The sequence below is a fragment of the Littorina saxatilis genome, linkage group LG2 (assembly GCF_037325665.1).
Source record: "Littorina saxatilis isolate snail1 linkage group LG2, US_GU_Lsax_2.0, whole genome shotgun sequence".
NCBI lineage: Eukaryota > Metazoa > Mollusca > Gastropoda > Littorinimorpha > Littorinidae > Littorina > Littorina saxatilis.
Window position 1 is genome coordinate 81084217 of NC_090246.1, and position 20942 is coordinate 81105158.

General features: G+C 43.5%; 1 protein-coding gene across 1 annotated transcript in view; it reads left to right on the forward strand.

Annotated features, from left to right (window-relative positions):
- LOC138959865 (meteorin-like protein) overlaps positions 1–20942 on the forward strand; it is a 38862-nt gene that overhangs the window by 5289 nt on the left and 12631 nt on the right. The window contains exon 2 of the mRNA XM_070331513.1: positions 19081–19511. Coding sequence (XP_070187614.1) covers positions 19081–19511 — 431 coding nt within the window. The remainder of the gene's footprint in view (positions 1–19080; positions 19512–20942) is intronic.

Consider the following 20942-nt stretch of genomic DNA (forward strand, 5'->3'; position numbering starts at 1 on the left):
AACCCTATTTCTTAGCCACTCCTATCCTGTCTCTTGTTATCCCGTCCCTGTGTGTCGTTTCCGTGTCAGGGGGTGAAGATAAAGCCTCTGATTTTTTTGCTCAATCGTAACCTCCTTTTCCAGTGCGAGTTTGAGTTGGATTTATTTCTGCCCAGGTGTGTATCCTGAGTGTCTGTTTCCGCTTTCATACCTTTCGGTAATTTCCGTGGATCGAGCTTTGTGTGTGATTTGTCATCAGATTCTGATTCTGATTTACTTCGAGGAAGAGTTTTTTGGTGTGTGCCTGTAACAAAAGTTCTCGGAAGCGCCCCTCCTCCTTGTGCTGGTTACGCGTATACATTAGACTCATGTAACTCGCGTACAGACAGACAAAAACCGCGAAGACATTGGAGAGGGAGAGACAGACAGACAGGCAGTGAAGGAGAGAGACAACCAGAGAAATGCATGTACTAAAACTAGTCAAATTTACTAAATGGTAACAATGTTGTTGTTTATGTTGTTGTTCAAGGGGCCACCCTTTTTGCTTCCACTAAATAACTGAATCAACAATTAGTCTAATTAGAAACGAATCAGAAGAAACATCAACAGAAAACAAGCCGCTAATTCAAGCCACGTGGGGAAGCACTCATCAGCTCCATCCCGCCAAAACAGTTGCCATCCCTCTGTCTCTATTTTCTCTCGCGGAACACGCACACACCCCTTGACATACTTTCCCACCCTTTTTCAGACGAATTGCACGTGCGTTTACTACAACGGCTGTGGCGCGCCGCTCTCTCGGTCTAGGTAAACGACGTAGACAAGCACGTATGCACAAGGGATGGGAGGAGAAGGAGGAGGGGAGACAGGAGAGGAGGAAGAATACGCTAGGGAGGAATGAGAGAAAGAACATGGGAGGGGGGGAGGGGGGAGAAGGTGAGGGTGGGGGCTGTGGGAACCAAAATCTCGTGCACTGATCTAGTTTCTTTTATTTCTCCCGCCACGGGGGCAAGTTAGCCGTGTGTGCACATGTGCGTGCACCAGCTACAGTTATTTGTGGACTGATGAAGATGAAAACATAGGCTGAGACAGCCCTGGGTATACCCCGAACATATCGCGCAAAGATCTCATTCGCGGGCTGCAGGATTCTCGTGTGAACTTCCCACGGACCGATCTATGTTTTGTCGATTTTGTTTCATGGGGTAAAACTTGTGTTTTACTGTGTAATTAGCCGATAAGCAAAGGACGCGAAACATTCATCGCGACCACGATCTAATCTTGGACATGGCGTGTGGTCCGACATGCAAAAGATTATGATCTAATTTCTCCATCTGTTTAAAAAGGCTGGTTGAATCGATCAAAGCTTGTCGTCGTCAAGTCTCTTCAATAAACGGATGATTGAAAAGAATTGGGTCTTCTGTCCATGTTCTGACTGAGGATTATTCAGAAGCTACAGGTGATGTTATTGGCACTGTGGTAAACTGTGCATGACTGCTCTTGGAAGCTGTCTTGCGGTCATCATGTTTTTATTTTCGTCAAATGAGTATGGTGACAGGGCAGCGGTGAAAGGCACAATTTTGACATACACTGCACACATACACAACGAGAGCGAACCAAATACCCGTACCAGACTTCGAAAATGAACCGCAATATTGTGTTGATGAACCTAGGTGAACAAATCGTCATCCACAAAACAGAAGATATGGGCCTACATTAGAGGCTTTGTACAATGCAAGTGATCATTGCTCTTTCGTGCGCGCTCATTATAGAGTTTAGCAATGCACTTTTTGGGAAATCTGACGAGTTGTAAGGTTTGCTTATAAGTGCATGCCATTGCACAACAAAACTCCTTATTCCATCTTTCGCTCTCTCTCTCTCTCTCTCTCTCTCTCTCTCTCTCTCTCCCCCACCCCCTCCCCTTCTCTAAAACAAAAGTGGGATTCAGAAACAGGAATGGCACATTTCAAAAACTGAAAGTCGTAAACAACGTCGGCCTCGCCTCTCGACGAGTAGTGGAGTAAAATGCGGTGGATTTTCCCATGCACCCGGCCCCTCCGTCACACAGACTTTCCCAGCCAGGCGTGGAGGGTGGGAAAGTTACGTGGAGATGGAGTCAACAGCTCGACGAGTAGAAATTAGGCAGCAGCTCACACACAAAAAGAACCAAAAAAAAGAGTGAACAAAATCTAGGCCTGTGACTGTGAGAACTTTCAGGCAGGATTGGTTCCAGAGGCTGTCTGAGTGACTGATGCTTCATTTCATCTCTCTCTGTCTCTCACTCTGTCTCTGTCTCTCTCTCTCTCACTCTGTCTCTGTCTCTCTCTCTCTCTCTCTCTCTCTCTCTCTCTCTCTCTCTCTTCGTGAGACACTTATGTGAAGAGAGACGCGTTGCGTCTGTGTAAACATTGCCTAAACAGTAAACTGTTGGCCTGTCTGTCAAACTGTACTCGAAGCGTTGCGGTTTTGGGGTGGGTGGGTGTATTTATGTGTGTGTGTGTTTCTCTACGTATGTAAGAATGTGTGAAAGATGCGGTCCGTAAACCTCTCTGGATAAAATCACATGCAAGAATTAATGTCCTGTTGAGATGAATTAACCAACTCACCCCTTTTTCCGTACCCCTATGACGCCGTTGTCATAGCAATGACCCTCCCCATCTCTCTCTCTCTCTCTCTCTCTCTCTCTCTCTCTCTCTCTCTCTCTCTCTCTCTCTCTCTCTCTCTCTCTCTCTCTCTCTCTCTCTCTCTCTCTCTCTCTGACGCAAAATGAAACGCCCCAGCCCACCCCAGCTTTGCACGGAAGCATACATAATCGATTACCATGGTCACAAAATCAAGCCATAGCTGAACCATTCACAGCTCAGTGTGTATTATCTGCATATCACGCACTGGCATTGAGGGGAAGGGAAAGTGACACCGTAACGGCGTGACATACGGCGTGGGGCAGGCAGGTGTACGTCCCGTTATGCGGCGTCATCACCCTTCAGTCTCCGTCGCGTTCTCTGCCACAAGTGTTGGTGGGTACGATTGCAAGTTTGTAGGCTGTGATGTGAATACCAACACTCTGTAGCTTTTTACGTGCGTGCTGTGAATAATAAGTTATCAGATAGGTATAGCCGACATTTTCCTACATCGCCGACTGACACTCTTTCAATGCTAAATCACACACACACACACACACACACACACACACACACACACACACACACACACACACACACACGTCAACTTAGAGAAATACAGAGAAGTTTTTTTCTGGAGGCATGACAAAAAGAAAAACAAAACGACGGGACTCAAACGCTTCGCGTAAAATGGTCGTAAAATTCTGTGCAGTCGGCAAGATTCTCACGCTATAATTTACAGGGTGAAAGCATCACGCAACGCCACCACCGCGCCAACGAGGACGTCTTTTGTAATGGCGACCCCCTTTCTTTTTTCACTCACTCTTTCTGGTATTGGCTATCCCAGCGTCTGCCCGCATTCCTGCACGCCATTCTTCTATTGCCCTCACAAATCAACGCGTCAAGTGTGTCGTGTAATAGAATTGAACCAGAGACGTCGCTTTGCCTTGGAAACACAGTCGTGAATTCCAAAGTTTTGTGAATCGTTGCTGAATAGCTTGTAATTCTGCAAACTATACATACACGGCTATAGAGCAGATGCAAATCTATTTCGCATGTCTGCAGTAAAACTGCAATGTACTTTTCTTTTTCATGAGTTTTGTAATTAGTATTGGCCCTTTTAGGCGTTCTTTCACCAAGAAAAGCTAAACTCTGAGGCATCCGTGGGTAAAACGGGACGCCATTACTTAGTCTTATACGCCCATACCAAGGACTACTAAAGGGAGTAGTCCTGGGCTCATACATATATAGCTCTTTCTCACTAGCGAGGCCGGAGGTGTGCACGAGTTTCGTCCCTTTGGTTCGGTAAGTTCCGGTTAAGATAGAGGCGGCAGTCGAGCGCACGAACGTGAAAGAATTGAAAGATTTTCTTCGGAAACATGGCCAACTTGTCAGTGGAAAAAAAGAAGAATTAGTGTGCAGAGCAAGAGGCACGTTTCAGCTGCGAAAAGATGGCAAGGATGCTATCGATAATGCTGTGGAAACAAATGATTCACTGAGTTAGCATTTGACAGACCACTTCGACTGTCAGTGTCACGAACTTGTAGCCTATGTGTTAAATGTTATCAATAATTATTGAGCACACGCGGAATTTGTGCGTGAATCAGTGAGTCCTTTTGATGCTTGGTAGTCATGCATTTATTGTTGTTAACTGGATGTGCGTGTTGTCTAAGGCTAATGTCAGACGGAGCTCGCAAAACACGAAACAAAAGCCGAACAAAAGCAAAACAACACACAAAAGCACCATGTTTTGCTTTTGTTCGGCTTTTGTTTCGTGTTTTGCGAGCTCCATCTGACATTAGCCTAAGAGCAGTTTCACATTACCAGTTCATGGCTCTTTAATGTTACTTCAGTTGTTTTACTTTACATTGTTTACCAACTTTGTTAAACTGCTATTGTTTGTATATGTTTTAGATAAATAAAACCCAAACTGTATCAACTGCGTCTGTTGAAGTGTGTGTGATTATCTGTAAAACAAGTCATTCATCAAGCTTCAGATTCATCATGTCTTTATTCTTTGAATACATATATAATTATATAATACACTGCATTGACGTTCCTCGGCAAATATTTCAGCCAACTGTGAATAAAAAACAAAATGTAATCACACACAGGTAATAAATATTTTTCCCTTAAAAACATAAAAAGCATAGATACACACCACACAAACCCTATTTATAATTTCATGTACATAATCCCACGTTACAAAATAGTGCACTCCTTACAACACACGCTCACACCTGGTTGGTTTGCGTTCAACTTCTCAGACATATTCAGGCATGAAAACTTTCCGTATTTTTGAAAAAAATAAACCGTATTTTTTTTAGTTTCCGTATTTTTCCTTTTTGTTTTTAATTTTTTTTTTTTTCCTAGTCATAGCTATAGTAAAATAGTTTTGGGGCCATGTTTGAATCTAATTTTAAGGCTCAGATAGCCCCAGATTGCACCAAATTGCACCCTTGAAAAAAAAAATTCCGGGGGGGGCATGCCCCCGGACCTCCCTAGAAGTCTTGGCGCTTTGCGCCTGCGAAACTTGGCGCTACGCGCCTTCGAATTTTGTTTTCAGTATTTTTTTTTTTCAGTTTTCATGCCTGATATTTTAACTGGATACAAAAATTTGGAGTACAAACCAGCATCAGTTTTCATGCATACTAGTTTTATAATTTCTGTCTTCCATGCATTGGGAATGTAAGCATCAATGAGTGACATACACAGAGTCAATGACTGAGATTTATAGTGACACTAGAGACTACAGTCATACTGAGACACGGCAGTCCTTCTTACAGCTCATGTGCCTGTTACTGTTTCACACAGACAAGAGCAAAATGCACTAATGATTGAAGGAAGTATGTTGTACAACATTCTTTTACACTTTTATGTACATGAACAAATAATACCCATCTGATTAACTAGACGAGAAAGTCACTCTGTCAAGTTGCACAAAATCTTGTCATTTTCTAAAAGAAAGAGTAACACGTAGGCGCTGCTCCCAAGCTCTTTTCAGTTGCTTGTTTGTTGGAAGTTTATGTAGCCTGACAACTCTTCCTTCAATAATTTTTCCACGATAGTTATGGCAAATGACACAGTACTGCTTTCCACCACCACACACTCTGAGCGAGCTTTCTTTCAGTGCAGACGCCATGATGTAGAAGATACCGGAACTAACCCAGCGTTTCTCTTTCGTTGAAGAGCATGGAAAGATAACTCGTACTTGACTAGAAGTGAGAAAGAGCTATAAGTGATGTCTGAATTGTCTTCATATAATTAGAGGGCATGGTTCACATGTTCCTCCAGCCTTAGCTCGTTTCAAACACTGTGCTACAAGAATCTCGCCAGCACATTATACTGTCTTGACAGTTGCCAAGTTGAAAAAAGTGAGGATGAAAGTCGCTTGTTCATTTCCATGCTTGCTATTCTCTCATGTGCTAGGAGACTGGTTCCGTATACATGTCGTATGCAGTCTTTTAGAGACCTTTCTTCCCTTTGTTGATTAGATCTTTACAAACTGTTGTTATTGAATTGTGCACAAAGCAACGAAATAGCAAAGTAAGCAACTCTTCAGTAGCAGTTCTGCGAGTGTCTCAAGGTTAACAGACTCAAGACATGCACCTGAGGGTACAAGTCTCATTGTGAGAGTACAAGTAGCCCCAGTTACACAGCCTCAAGACAGGTTGCAGACAGTAAGTAATGTGTGCAATGCCGCACAGTGCCTGGTGCCAGTACCAACATCGCGCGGTGTTTTTGCCAGATCGGATTCTTGATCTTTCAGCGACTTGGCTTCATTCACTGTGCCTGTCTGTCATCCAACTTCTCGTTCGAGTTCATCATTGTCTGTTGTTTTTCTTTCTGCCTGTGTTTACAGTGCCAGACTGAGAGAGAGAGAGAGAGAGAGAGAGAGAGAGAGAGAGAGAGAGAGAGAGAGAGAGAGAGAGAGAGAGAGAGAGAGACCCTACTTGTATCGTCTGTCTCCTCTGTCTGCAAAGAGAAACCTTCCCCTTTTCTATTTTCTGTTTATTTCCCACCGACCCTCCACACCCAGGCCTGTGCAGACGATTTATTTTGAAATAGGCCCTATCCGCACGGTCCTGTGGAATCTGGCGCTCTCTGGCGCTAGAATAACTCCATGCCAAAGAGTGCGTCCTTGGTGTTACAGGGGTGAATGAGGGGAGGGGGGGGGGGGGGAGAGGTTTTGCCCTTGTAGGCCAATGTTTCTGTATGGAGAGTAAACTTCGAATATTTGATTTTAGAAACTGCAGTAAATATATTTCTTTTGTTGTTGTTATTGTTTTTGTTTTAACCCCCAGCATAAAAATATTAACTGTTGCATAGAGCCGTTGATCAGAAACATTTTCTGTTGCTTGACTCATACATGTATGCATATTGTCTCACATTCAACGAACTTGCCGTCACAAATATTGACACTTTAAAACTGTCTGTGTGTGTGCTTTGAGTGGTACGGGTGCTGACATTGACGTTTGGAAAATAACATAATTATGATATCCCCTTTAGACCCCAAGGCAAACGCTTTCCCTTCTCCACGGGGAACTGATGTCGGTCTCATGACGCGAGGAGACATAACATTGGGTCTGACATATCGCAGGAGTGGCAGGGTCTGGCAGGGAACGCGTGATGGGGAAGAGAGAAGGAGGAGAGGGGGAGGAAGGTGTCAGGGCGCTGTTTGTGTGTGTGTGTGTGTGTGTGTGTGAGAGAGAGAGAGAGAAAGAGATTAGATTATGACCCTCCACCACGAAATGAGTCGCATGTCACCTCGCGCGGTTCTGCGCTAGGCTTAATATTAGTCCGGGGAGTGTCTGGTAACAGTGTGAGGGTCAACTTAGTCACATGCTTATAACTCAAACAGTTTTCGCTCTTTTTTTAAACGGTTTTCACCACTGGATAGAGCATAAAAATCTCTTTAGGAAAATGTAAAAATATGAAAACCATGCAAATGTGACATGTGACTCATTTCGTGGTGGAGGGTCACATAATTTTTTTTATATATATATATACGCACACTTTAAACATATACATATACTACATAGGTGACATCGCCAAGGTTTGTGCCAAAAACATCCAAACGAAATGCAAGATGATAGTTTGGTCGGAACCCAAATTTCGCACGGAACCATGATTATGGGTATCATATTTTATGCACTACTAGGGGGTGTAAAACGCCAGAGTTGTGAAACGACAATAATATAAGGATTAGAAAAACTCCCTACCCGACCTCACGACGCCACCCTCATCACCGGCCCATCCCTTTGTTTCACTTATCTGTCATCGGTCTCCAAGCTGTGGCAGATGATGGGCATGGGAGGTGTGTGTGTTTGTTTGTTGAGGTGATGTACGGTGGAGGGGGGGGGGGGGGGGGGGGGGGTGAGGGCCCTAAACAAACGGTTCCTCTTCCTTCTTTCTTCCTTTTTCCCTTTTTATTTAAGATCGCACCTTTGCTTTTCTTCTTCTTCTGCGTTCCCGTCGCCATGCTAGACTGTCAGGGTTGTTGATGTGATAAAGTACACCTTTGCTCACCTTTCATCGCGTGCAGTGTGACAGGTACAAGGGGGTCAGTAGATCATAATTCACTCTGTGTTTTGGGGAGCCCTCACCTGTCATCGGGACAGAGAGTGACAGGTATCGAGGTAACAAGCAGTGCACACTGGGGTCTTTCTTGGTCCTCTTCCTTTTCTGCCAACACCCGCACCCTTTCATCACGTTTCCGTTGTTTTGGAGTGTAGTTTTCCATTGTGTTTCCGTTGATTTCTCTTCGTAGTCATTGTTCTGCTCCTATTTTCTATGTATCTGCATTATCTTTTTTTTCTTTTTTCTTGTCTTTTTTTACACAAATTAGGATCTTCTTGTTTTTCTGCTATATTTTATCTGCTTTTTCTTTCCCTTTTTTAATATTTTTTTTGTACAAACAAATATGGTATTCTAAATGTTATGTTCCTGCTTCTTCTTTTTTGGTTCTTTTGATCAGATTGCATGAGTTGTGTACTCGTTTGGTTTGCTTCAATCGCCCAAAATAATGTACTTGAAAAGTAAAAGACTTGACACACGATGGTTGTAGCCATCCCCTTTCTCTCTCTCTCTCTGGCTTTTGTTTGACAGTTAGCACAGGGCATTGTTTCTATAGAGGGGCACTTATGCGTCACTCGTGTTCATTTGCGTGTGGTGTATTCCACCAGCGGAAAATTACATCTGCTTTTAGAATCGTCGGATGAAATGAGGCAACAGTATGTTTTTGTTTGTGTTAAATTATCTAGGTGCTGAAATGTGCTAGTTTTAAAGCTTATCAACGATCGGCATGCGCCTACAATTTGAAAGTAAACGCTGTATGAGTGCAGTGTTTGAGAGAGAGAGAGAGAGAGAGAGAGAGAGAGAGAGAGACAGACAGACAGAGAGAGACAGACAGAGACAGACAGACAGAGACAGACAGACAGACAGACAGAGACAGAGAGAGACAGACAGACAGACAGACAGAGAGTGACAGAGAGTGACAGAGTCTTTTCTACCGTGAAAAATCTCGCAAGATGCTGCAATAAATACGAAGGCAAATTAAGTAAATCCCCTCCCTTTACCGCACGTTAGCACCAAACTGCTAAAAATTGAACCCCAACCCACCCCCCCCCTAGAGACTTCAGAACCAGCGAGCGACCAGCAATCAATCCGCTTTACGCCATCTTTCACCCTGGATTAATCTTGACACCCCGCGTAGTCAATCGACCTTGGTGTTTTGCCTTCCTACAACAACATTGACTGTTGAGGGGGCTGTGTTATGACTGAAGCGTTCCATGTCCCAGTGTTGTTTCTTCGTGTCATAATATTGACTGCGGCGCAGTGAAACTGTCGTTCTGATTTTGTTGTTGTTGAACCAGGGCTACAGTCGTTTCTTGATCTGCAATAGTTTGTGTCAGTTAGCGTAAGGTGTCAGAGACAAACGAGATACACACTTTGGATTTACAGAATTTCTTTTATTTGTTTATTACCCTTTTTTCATCAGATGACTTTAACTGCTATCCCTTGTTTAGAGCAGGTTTTTTTCTGGTATACAAATATAAGAAAATATTAGTTCTACTATTTCAACTTATTTCCATAAACTCTATTTCTATGTTATCCTGTGTTATCGTCACTTTATCGAGATATGCGAGTACAGTTCTTGCAGATTTGTCCTTTCCTTATTCTGTCATTGTGTTGATCCTCATGAATCCCCCTTTATTCCTCGCCGAAAGGTTTGCTTTTGTTATTCTGTAAACGAGAACCCGAAGGCCGGGTTGTTTTTTTATCACAAGTCATTTTTTGTTTCGTTTGCATAATCCCCGCGGCGCTTTCAACTCATTATTTAAATAACTATTCATTCTGTTGATGGTTTGGATACGTTTGTTTAATTTTCAGCAATTTAGCAATCGGACTGATAATGTGAACACAATCTTTTTAAGCCGGTCCCTCCCTCCCATGGGTGCATCCGATAGTGAGCATGCACAAAGACACCCACTGGGCTTTTCCCATCCTACCCCGGGGCAAATGAGGTTCTAATGATCCTCCGCCCCATCTTCACGGTGGTGAGTGGGGTATCACTACCTGGGTATCTTCTTGGCGGCCTCTTTGATCATTGTGATCATCTGGGTACAAATCTGTCACTTGCTTGTCTTATATCAACCCGATTAGATTTCCCGCGAGTAACTACAGCGACATGTTACACCCTAGTGGTCGTGATTTCTTGCTTTGTCGGTGCTCGAAAACGATTTGTCATGTATTTGTCTCTAATGCTACCTTTGTTTCGATTCCTGGACAGCTTCAATCTGTTATCTGGATTTCCAAAACTGCAGCCACTCGAGAAGCAATATCTGTCAGTTACTTATTCTGCGCCGACTTTCTGCCTGTGCCTGAGTAGCGCGAGCTCTTTGTCGTTGAATGGGTGAATGAACTTGCAAGAAAGGGACGACTCGACTAAGATTGAAGATGACAAACTGTAGGGGCTGGTGGCATTTCTGTTTTAGACAAAGGGAAAACATTTGTTTCACCTGGCTAACAATTACTATCCAATTAGTCCCAAGCTTCGACTTGCACAGTTCAACAGATGATGACAGTGTGTCGAGTGCTATCCTGCTGTCTCGGTCTCTCTCGCCAACAGACTTTGAGAAAACAGTTTGAGAAAAACACAAGGGCAAAACACAGTTTGAGGAAACACACCGGACATCGGAAGTCGATGAAGAAGAGGAGGGGAGGGATTAACGGTCAAGGGGGGGGACACTGGAAGGACAATCGTATTGACTCAGGCCCCTGGACACACAGAGTGGCTTGCCACAGGGCAGGCGACAAGGCGGGATTTGTGAGAGGGGGCAGTGTGGGATCGTTTGCGGTCCTGAGGGGTTCTAGATCGATTAGAATGCTCCAAGGTGTGTTGAGTGTCTATACTGCCTTGCTTTGGCATGCTTGTACAAGAGATTGTGAGAGAGAGAGAAAGAGAGAGAGAGACAGAGAAGAGGCTACATTTATAGTGGTGGTGTAACGAGGATTGTGTTTTGTTCTCCTTGTTCATAGTTTTGTGCTTATAATTGATACATGTTTGTTAGCGTTTACATGCGTGCTTGGTCTCTATTAATCCATTCACTCACGCCCCACTCAGCTCTCCCCCCTCCCCCCGAAATAAGTCATTCTCGGACATCTTACTTAGTTCTCTGTTCTGACTATCTTGTGTACACATTTGTAGAGGTCTCTTGAAAAATCACCGATGAGTTATTGTGTCCACTAATAAAGAAATTGAACAGTTAAATTGTCCAACATCTTAGTACTTAAACTTCTCTTGTCCCCATGGTCGCCAAAGAGCTTCAAGGTAGTGCACTTTCAATCTCTTTGCCTTTATTACCCCATTATCTGTTCATCAAATGCCCCACGACGCACGATCAACAAGACAACGTTTATCCTCGCGATTACAGGAAATCCGAGACAGAATCCGAGACCCGCTCCAGAAACGGCAAATCCAAGCTGATGTTATTTTATTAACTCTCGAAAGAACTCTCGCGGATTTCGTGGGGATTTGAACCGCCAAGGAGAGCATAATAATGGAGTCTTAATCAAATAGCGAGGCTTTGTGACTCGAGTTTCATCACATTAGTGTCAGAAACTCTGACGGGCCACTTTGTCAGTGTAAAGGAAAGTGGAGAGAGATTTGTCTGTTAGCGCTGAGAGGGTTGTCTGACCGTTCGGCTTTGAAGAGTATGTGTGTGTGTGTGTGTGTGTGTGTTTGTGAGGAGGGGAGAGTGTGTGGGGGCGGGTTATAGTCATTGGGAGGCAGAGAGAGGGGGAGAATAAGAGAGAGAGAGAGAGAGAGAGAGATATAGTGTGAGAGAGATATCATGATTGAGAGAGAATGTGCTGGAGAGAGAGAAAGAGAGAGACAGAGACAGAAAGTAGGCGTGTCATGGTGTGTGTTATTGGGGGGGGGGGGGGTGGATCGTGTGTGCGAGTATGTGTGTGTGTGTGTGTGTGTGAGGGGGGGGTGGGTCGTTGAGACGACCACAAAACGGAAGCCAGCTTATCAGGGGGATGGGGTAAACAAGGTCATCCAGCAGGCATACTGACTGACACGCGGCTCCACGTACTCGACAAATGCGAACCTGAAGTGTTTTCAGTTTTTAAGTCCGCAAGTTAAAATCCACTGGTTTGAAGTAGTTCAGTGAGGATTTCAGTGATATGAGAGACCTTGCTAAAGAATTGACAGTCGCAGGTAATCTGGGAAGGATTAGTCTAGACTGTCGCCTTACTGCACCAGGGCCTCACATCCACGTCGGACATCAGACATATGAGGATATTTTTTTCAAATGTCCTATACATTTTTCATGCAGGAGGACAAATGTCCTATTGTTTTTGTCACAAAGTGGTCAATGTCCGATTATTCTATCATTTGATCCGGAAATCGTCAGTACTTCTTAATTTACAGTAGTTTGAATGCTAATGTATCGATGTAATGCGAAGCGATGTGTAGCAGACGAAATTAGACACTTTGTGCCTCCAGTACCAAAGAGTTTCCAAGGCTCGCAACTCGGAATGCTAAAAGCCAGTTGAGAGTTGCCTCCCTTCGCGCTTTCCCTGAAAATAACAAACATGCCGCCTAAACGAAAACTGATCCCAGAAAAGGGACAGAAGAAATTACACTTCAAGTCCCTTCCCTCATCATCTGTCAGTAGCACGGAAACTGAGCTTTCGCCAGCCCCAGAGCAGTTAGAGCCCGATCACCCAGGTGAGAATGTCGATCGCAATAGTCAAACACTGATCGGAGCCGAAGAAAGACACTACCCCCTCCCTCACCCCCACGCGTAACTTCATCTCAAGCTTGATGCGTGTGTACCTGGAGGGGCCAAAGGATGACATTCACAAGTCACAGTGGGTGGTGATGGTTGTTGAAAAGTGGACATCCACGAGGAAGCGAATGCTCTTCAGCAAAAGAAAGGAACCAGCACAGTAGTTGAAGTTCAGAGACAGAAACACTGCACTGACTCGATGTAATTTATTTTATATTTTCTGTTACCTTTTTGCCAAGAAAAGTATTTTTGTTCTTTTACTCTCGTGCCAAGAAACTAGTCAAGTTTAATTATATTTACGTTTTGTTACAGGAAAAAAAATGTCCTATTGATTTGTTTTTGTTCAGGACAAATGTCCTATCACTTTTACATTGGCCAGGACATTTGTCCTATGCTACCTCTCATGGATGTGAGGCCCTGCTGCACACATTTATATTTATTTATTACTCTCACGTGAATATTGCAAAAACTTTTTGTTTTTCAAATGAAAACTTAATAAGACGATATATCATAAAGTAGCTATCGCAGGGATCACTGTGAACTGAATATATAAACTAAATGAATTGCCTATCAGGGAAGATCACATTTATACTGTTATAATTTGATAATGATCAGATCAACGCCCTCAGTGTATTATTTGTCTTTCTTAGACCAGGTAGCGAGTGAATTCAGGGTTCAATTCAACCATTTACCAGCTATCATGGTCATAATCTTTGGGAGTTAAATAAGCGTGATATTATTCTTAGATGATTTGTTTTATAAAGCGCTCTCTCTGTCTCTGTCTCCCCTCCTTCTCTCTCTGGATCTCTCCCCCTGAACCCAGGGAAGACAAAAAGCATGATTATTACAACAAGACAAAAACACCAGTCACGACCTCTTAATTTAAATCTTTCTCTGGAATCACAACCTGTTCAGCAGGTAACGGAACATCGTGTTTTGGGTGTGATAGTCGATCAAGAATTAAAATGGCAATCTCATGTACATTATATTTGTCAAAAAGTATCCAAGAATTTGTTTCTGCTATCAAAGTTAAAGCAATATGTCGATATCGCAACACTAAAACTATTTTATCATGCCCACATCTTATCCCATATTAATTACGCATCAACTCTTTGGGATGGCGTCTCTGATATTCACAAGAAAAAATTAAACTCTCTACATCGTCGGGCAGCTAAAATCATGTTAAATGGTCCACATTTATCAGCTGATTTGAAGTTAAAGAATCTAAACTACCTGCCGCTAGTTAAACAGTTACAGTTTAATACGACTGTAATGATGTACAAAGTATATCATGGCGAAGTGCCCAACTATATTCAGGACCTATTTCACAGAGTCACCGAAAGGTACGGGTCTATCAATTTTCTACCAAATACCCAGGATTGATTTGTTCAAAACTAGTCAAGCCTTCTCTGGCTCTATGGTGTGGAACTCCATTCCGTCTGTAATAAGATCATTAACCTCACTAAAAAGTTTTAAACAAGCTCTGCATAATATTTATATGTCTACCTAGATGGCTACTAGTCTTAACATGTGCAAGTAGCTGTCAGCAACTGGCAAAGCTTTATGAATTACAAAAATATGTTCTTTATTACATGTATTATGTGGAATTTATGTTGCGATTTTCCATCATCATCATCAACATCATCATCATCATCATTATCATCATCAAATCATCATCATCATCATCATCATCATCTTCATCATCATCATTTACACCATATAATCATTGTAAGCATTAGTGTAAACGTTGGTATTGTGTGAATTTTACCGTCGATCACTTTACATGTGTAACCTCAATTAACACGTTGCATGTTTCGCTTTTGATTTGTATGTTGCTTACTTTGTCATTTTGTTGTTTGTGTTTATTTGCTTGTTTGCTTACTTGTCGATTGTTTGCTGGGTCGTTCGTTTAATTTGTTTATGTTGCTTTACTTGTTGTGTTTATCATTTATTAGACATTTGTATTAGAAGTAAGGACCGGTTGTAAGAATAAAAAATAACACCCAAACACCAAAATGAAATAAATATTTCGGAGTGAAAACTCCTTCTTCAGTAATCATGTAATGGAATCAAAACAAACGATGACGTAAAAACAGAAAGGAAATTACGTAAGAATACAAATGACGTCATTCTAAAAATAGATAAAACACGTAAGTAAGTAAGTAAGGACCGGTTGTAAGAAAAGGCGTCGCCTTAAACATCTATCCTTGAAAATTAAAGTTCCATCATCATCATCATCATCACCTCTCTCTCTCTGGGTCTGCCTGTCTGTATGTCTGTCTGTCTGTCTCTCTCTCTCTCTCTCTCTCTCTCTCTCTCTCTCTATCGCTCGCTCTCTCTCTCTCTCTCTCTCTCTCTCTGCGCCGCCCCCCCCCCCCCCCCATCCCACTACCACCACTCCCTCTCCGATCACAACCCCCTCCCCAGGTCCTCCAAATATCTCGTGTGTCCCCCTCTCCGCCTGCTGACATCAACATTTACCTGTCCATACCTGGGATTCCCTGTTGCGGCAGGGCAGGGCTAGCCAGCGTCCGGACAGTCGGGACCGGACAGTGGAATGCAGGGGCAGGGCCAGGGGTCAGTGCTTGTGAGTGTCACCGGGTCCAAGTTCGGACTGGTCAAGTTGCGTTGTCATGGTCAGTTACCGCGATGTAGTCTCGGACAGACCAGAGATAATGCATCAAGTTATATACATCGTCGTGTATGTGGGAAAGTATGTAATTTGTGCCTTAGAGTGTACGTATAAAAGATTTGGATTTTGATAGTGGAGTAGCAACAGAATTGTCTACTCTGAAAATAAGTAGAATATTGAAAAGAAAAGAGTATTTGAAAATTCTTTTCAACGCTCTCTCTCTCTCTCTCTCTCTCTCTCTCTCTCTCTCTCTCTCTCTCTCTCTCTCTCTCTCTCTCTCTCTCTCTCTCTCTCTCTCTCTCTCTCTCTCTCTCTCTCTCTCTCTCTCCTTGAGTAATAAAGTTCGTTCGTTTGGTTTTTCTCTCTCTCTCTCTCTCTCTCTCTCTCTCTCCCTCTCTCTCTCTCTCTCTCGCTCTCTCTCTCTCTCTCTCTCTCTCTCTCTCTCTCTCTCTCTCTCTCCCCTTGAGTAATAAAGTTCGTTCGTGTGTTTACTCTCTCTCTCTTCTCTCTCTCTCTCTCTCTCTCTCTCTCTCTCTCTCTCTCTCTCTCTCTCTCTCTCTCTCTCTCTCTCTCTCTCTCTCTACCCCCCTGCACAACCGCCATCTTTAGTTTGGTATCTTTTTTTCTTGTGTAGCCAACTTTGACTTATCTCTGAAGTATTAACATTTCATTTGATCTTCACCGGCGCAGGCCGGAACAAAGTCTTTCCATCTTATCATCACACAAGACAAATGATGTGATCTAAAGCCTCATCCTTCCCCAGTTCTTATCCCCCTGCGTCTTTGCAGGGATACGGGAAGAGCAAGGGACAAATCAAAGGTGCATTAGCACACCTAGTCACTGTCCTATCTACCGATATCCACGTGCAAACATAGACGTAAGGAGAGCAAGGTATTAATCAAAAGGTGCATTAGCACACCTAATCAATGTCCTATCTACCGATATCCACGTGCAAACAGATACGTAAGGAGGAACGCTGGAGTTTTGACCTCAAGCTGGAGCTGTTATCTCCTTGCCTGTCTGATGTTCTGTACTGCGAGCCTTCATTCTTAACAACGGAAATCTGCCCCTCATTTTTAGTTTCTGATGTCCTGTGGCGTCGTCTTCCATTGTTGCCAACGGTAATCTTCCGCTCATCCCCCCTTATGTCACCTTCGCGAAGGACGCCTTTGGAAATGAAACCTAGCGGGTTTGCTTTCGCCGCGTGGTCTCGGCGTCGCATGCCAAAGTATCAAATCGAGGCAGGAATGTTATACAGGGGTGTGATATGAGAGCGATATGCGACCCCGTTGTATTCCTGAATACGGTGCGTCTGAAATAATGGATGAGAGACTAAAGTGCAAGATGGCTTGTACCGACGCATAAACACAACACTCCGGTGTCGTTGTGGTTGTCAGTTGTCTCAAGTGCGTGTTCTTCGCTTGTCATTTTATCATAACCGTTGTTGACAAGGTGTGTGTGTGTGTGTGTGTGTGTGTGTGTGTGTGTGTGTGTGTGTGTGTGTGTGACACGATTCATAAATGCACAAAAACAGGAACATTTATATTATAGTATACTCGCACATTTTCACATACCCACGTTATCCCACTAAACAGTCTATTCATAATTATAAAAAAAGCACAATTAACCTGTTGCCCTTTTTCGTTTTCTATTTTCTCTTTTTCGCTGTCGCGTTGTGGTAAGTGTTGACGCTGTATAACTTGCCAGTCGTTTGCATGTCTCCGGTTATAAAACGTTTGTTGCGATCGTTGTTGCACGCGCACAATTTGAAAGTCAAATTCGTTTAGTTTAATTTCCTGAGCAGGTGCACACAAAAGCTGCAAGCACGCCTTTTTTCATTGCGCAATTGAAGTTTGGATGGTGAAACTTCGTTCTTTTTGTGGGTAGATGAAACCAACTTTTCTTTCTGTTCGCGGGTATAACGGACAAAACATGTTAAGTTCACTGACTCTGTTGTTTCATTTCTTTTCTTTGTTGCTTTTGTGCCTGTCTACTTCAGACAAAACACCTGACTTTTTTTTTACAACAGTTAGACCCTCTCGGTTTCTTCTTCCCCTCTGTGTTACTTCTAAAACTTCGTTTTGTTGGGGTTTTAATTAGACACTTCAAAAGAAACCCAAATCCTGGTTGTCTTTGAGACTTTGGGGTTGCTAAGAGCAGAAGCTAGGTATGTGTCAGTATTTGTATCTCTGTCTCTGATTTATGAGTCCAGTCTCTTGACTTTAGACAAACAAACCTGGCTCAACGTTTCACAAATATGCCGACCCTTATCTTTGCTCTTAGCTCGTGTAGCTAGAGCTATCGGGGAAACAGGCTGGAAAAATTGAGAGGAAGTAGTCTAACCAAGACCAAGATTTACAGTGTAGTAGCGTAGCGGTAGTCACCGAGACTTCATACCACAACTGCACCAAAACTGCATAAGTTTGTCTTATTTTGGTGCAGTTGTGGTATGAAGTCTCGGTGACTATGAATATGGTACAACTCGCGCAGAAAGTCAAAGTATCATATACTTTTCATTATCTGTTCAGATGTAAATAAAGTATCTCACCAAGACTGAGTTTCTTGGAAGATGTTAATGCCGTTCTCCTTTGAAGTATCGGTGATAAAAACTGACGCAGCGTTTCAAATTAGCCCAGGCATTAAATTATCCGTTCCGATGTATAACGTTCCCTTTGATACATCGCCTGTGAAACGGAAGATAGCAGTACCAAGGCAGCTTGTTTATCGTGACGCGAAAGACCCAAGCAAGAGGGATGGTTCATAAAGAAGATTACAGTGTCTCATTTATGAGATTGGAATATCAGCTTGTACCCGTCCACGTGTATACATATACAGAGAAAATGATGTGGGGTGTTTTATTTCAAGGGAAAACAACTATTTGCAACGACGGTGCTGAATTGTTCTCTTTGTGGGATCCGTGTATATTGGGTCCATACTGGAGTTGTGTCAAAAAGTCCGCGTTGTTTATTATAATCTGGCGATCAGTTCATTGCCTGTTGGGCATAATGCATGTAATTCAGTTTCTACAGCTGTTTTAGAGAAACATTAGGTCTGTTTCATCTCTTTTCTTGCCTACAGCAATATGCATAAAACATCTCTTACAGTTTACCCCGTTCTTCGCTACCTCCATAACAAACGAGGGGGAGGGGAATTTTCGGACTCCATGTTTGTATACATGTTTATACCATTTTGCCATCAATGTACATAGTTTCAAATGTATCATAACACGCGAACAACCTCCATCTCTTTTGTTCTATCTATGTCTGTCTGTCTCTGTCTGTCAATCAGTATTTCTCTCTGTCTGCCTCTCTGTCTGGATGTGTGGGTCTGTCTATGCCTGTCTATATGTCCCTTAATGTTCTATTCACTGCAGTTTAAAACCTTGACACCCCCCCCCCTCCAGGGCCCCAACCACCAAAATATTTGCAATTTGCAGCCATACTCCGTTTTCGGGGACTGACTGACAATTTGAATGTAACGTCCTCTATTCAAAATCTGAGAAAAAAATGTGAGTGGAGCACACTTATTCTAACACTGTGTTTCTCTTCTTCAGCTCCAACGACGACAAACGGGCCATCTTCAACGTACGGACACGCTGCAACACCGGGGCCATCGAGTGGTCAAGCGCCTACGGGGCCATCCGACTGGAGGTCCAGCCCTCAGTGGCCGGAGACTTCAGGCTGTGCATCGTGGTGGACAGTCACCACACGGTCACCCAGGTGTCTCAAGAAGCGCCACGGACTCGGAGGTTGAAGAACTACAGACTGGGCCTCGAGGAGTTGAGACTCTTGTCCATGTCGCCCCTGGTGTCGGTGGGGGAGGGGGAGAGGAGTGGGGAGGTGTGTGTGAGCGGGAGGACTCGACAGCCCGTGTTGTTGTTTGTGGAGGTGGAACGGACTAACAGGTTTACTGGGATTCCATCCGTCACGCTGCGCTATGACGTGGAGTCTCTGTCTGATGCCATGCTGTACGATCCTATGGAAGGTGCGTATTGTTGTTGTTTGTTGTGGTGGTGGTGGTGGTGGTGGTGTTATTAATGTTGTTGTTGTTGTTGTTGTTTATACAGCTGCTCTTTATGTTTGTGTTGTTTATTCTGTACTGTTACGTATTTTGTTTGTTCTTGTGGGATGAGTGTGAGTTAGTGTGTGTGTGTGTGTGTGTGTGTGTGTGTGTGTGTGCTATAGAGAGATAGTTGGAAAAAGAAAGAGAGGGGTAAGAGATATGTGGATTTATCTGCATACCTGCGTCTGAATGTCCGTGCATTTGCGAATGGGACAGGAAAATGAGTCACCAGGAATGAACAGAGATCCCTTATCTGTACCAAACAATAAAACGACCAATCAGCCTTGTCAACAGCTTTCTGGCACTCAGAGCGTTAAATTAAGGGCTAATACCCTGGGAAGTTCTCGCTGGAATAGGTTCTAATCCTGCCATCAAGAGAAGCCGGTAGAAGGGGACTCCATTAGGCTTGGACACTTTGTTCGAAAATCACCTTGAACATGTGAGATTCTCGCGTAAATTCAGGGTTGGTTTGGCGCACACATAGACCTTGCTTATGCCGTGTTCACACCGTTGAGTCTTCTGTGCCTATCTCGACACGCATCGCGCTTCTGCCTTTGCGGGCAGCGTCACATCAAACGGTCTTGGCCGCGGCATTCAGACCTGCTGAGTCGCGAAAATCTGATACACGAAGGACACAGGTACCTGAGCCTGGGATTTAGGACACACTCTTTCCATATCTTGATTTTCCGTTGAACAAAAAAAACCTAGCAAGTAATACCCACAGAAGATCGACACACACACACAGACGGATATGCTCCCTGTCTCCCTGTTTGTCTGCTCGCGTTTTGTGAATAGACATCAAGAAGGTAATTCAAATTTAGTGACCTACAAAGTCGACGTTGCGTGCTTGTTCACAAGCTCACAATAGCGGGCAATGTTCTGACAGTGTGAATTAAACACATTATACTAAACGTCTTGAGAGGATTCACAAGAGCCGTTTAAGGTGCCCGGCTCCGGGATCACGTTATTGAAATATGACAGCTCGTTTTCTGTTAACGCTTTTCTGACGGGCACGTATTTAACTGGAACGCATTACTTTTCTGGCTTGACATTTCAATGAGTATGTTGAGAGAACAGGGCTTAGCATTTCTTGCACAGTTGTAGACGACATGAATTGAATAAAGAGATGCTTAAGCACTCTTTCACGTTTCTTCAACCGAACTATAAAGCAGCCGGATGGAAATGTATCTGCCTCTGCATTCCTTCGCTAAATTACCCTTCTTGTTGCAGAAGAGAGAAAAAAGAGGACCAAAATACGTTTCAAAGTATGGGCGAATAGGGAAGACCCACGTAATTCTTTCTGTGTAACCAACACCTCCAGTGTGACACTGGACGCATCAATGGCAGTGTCTC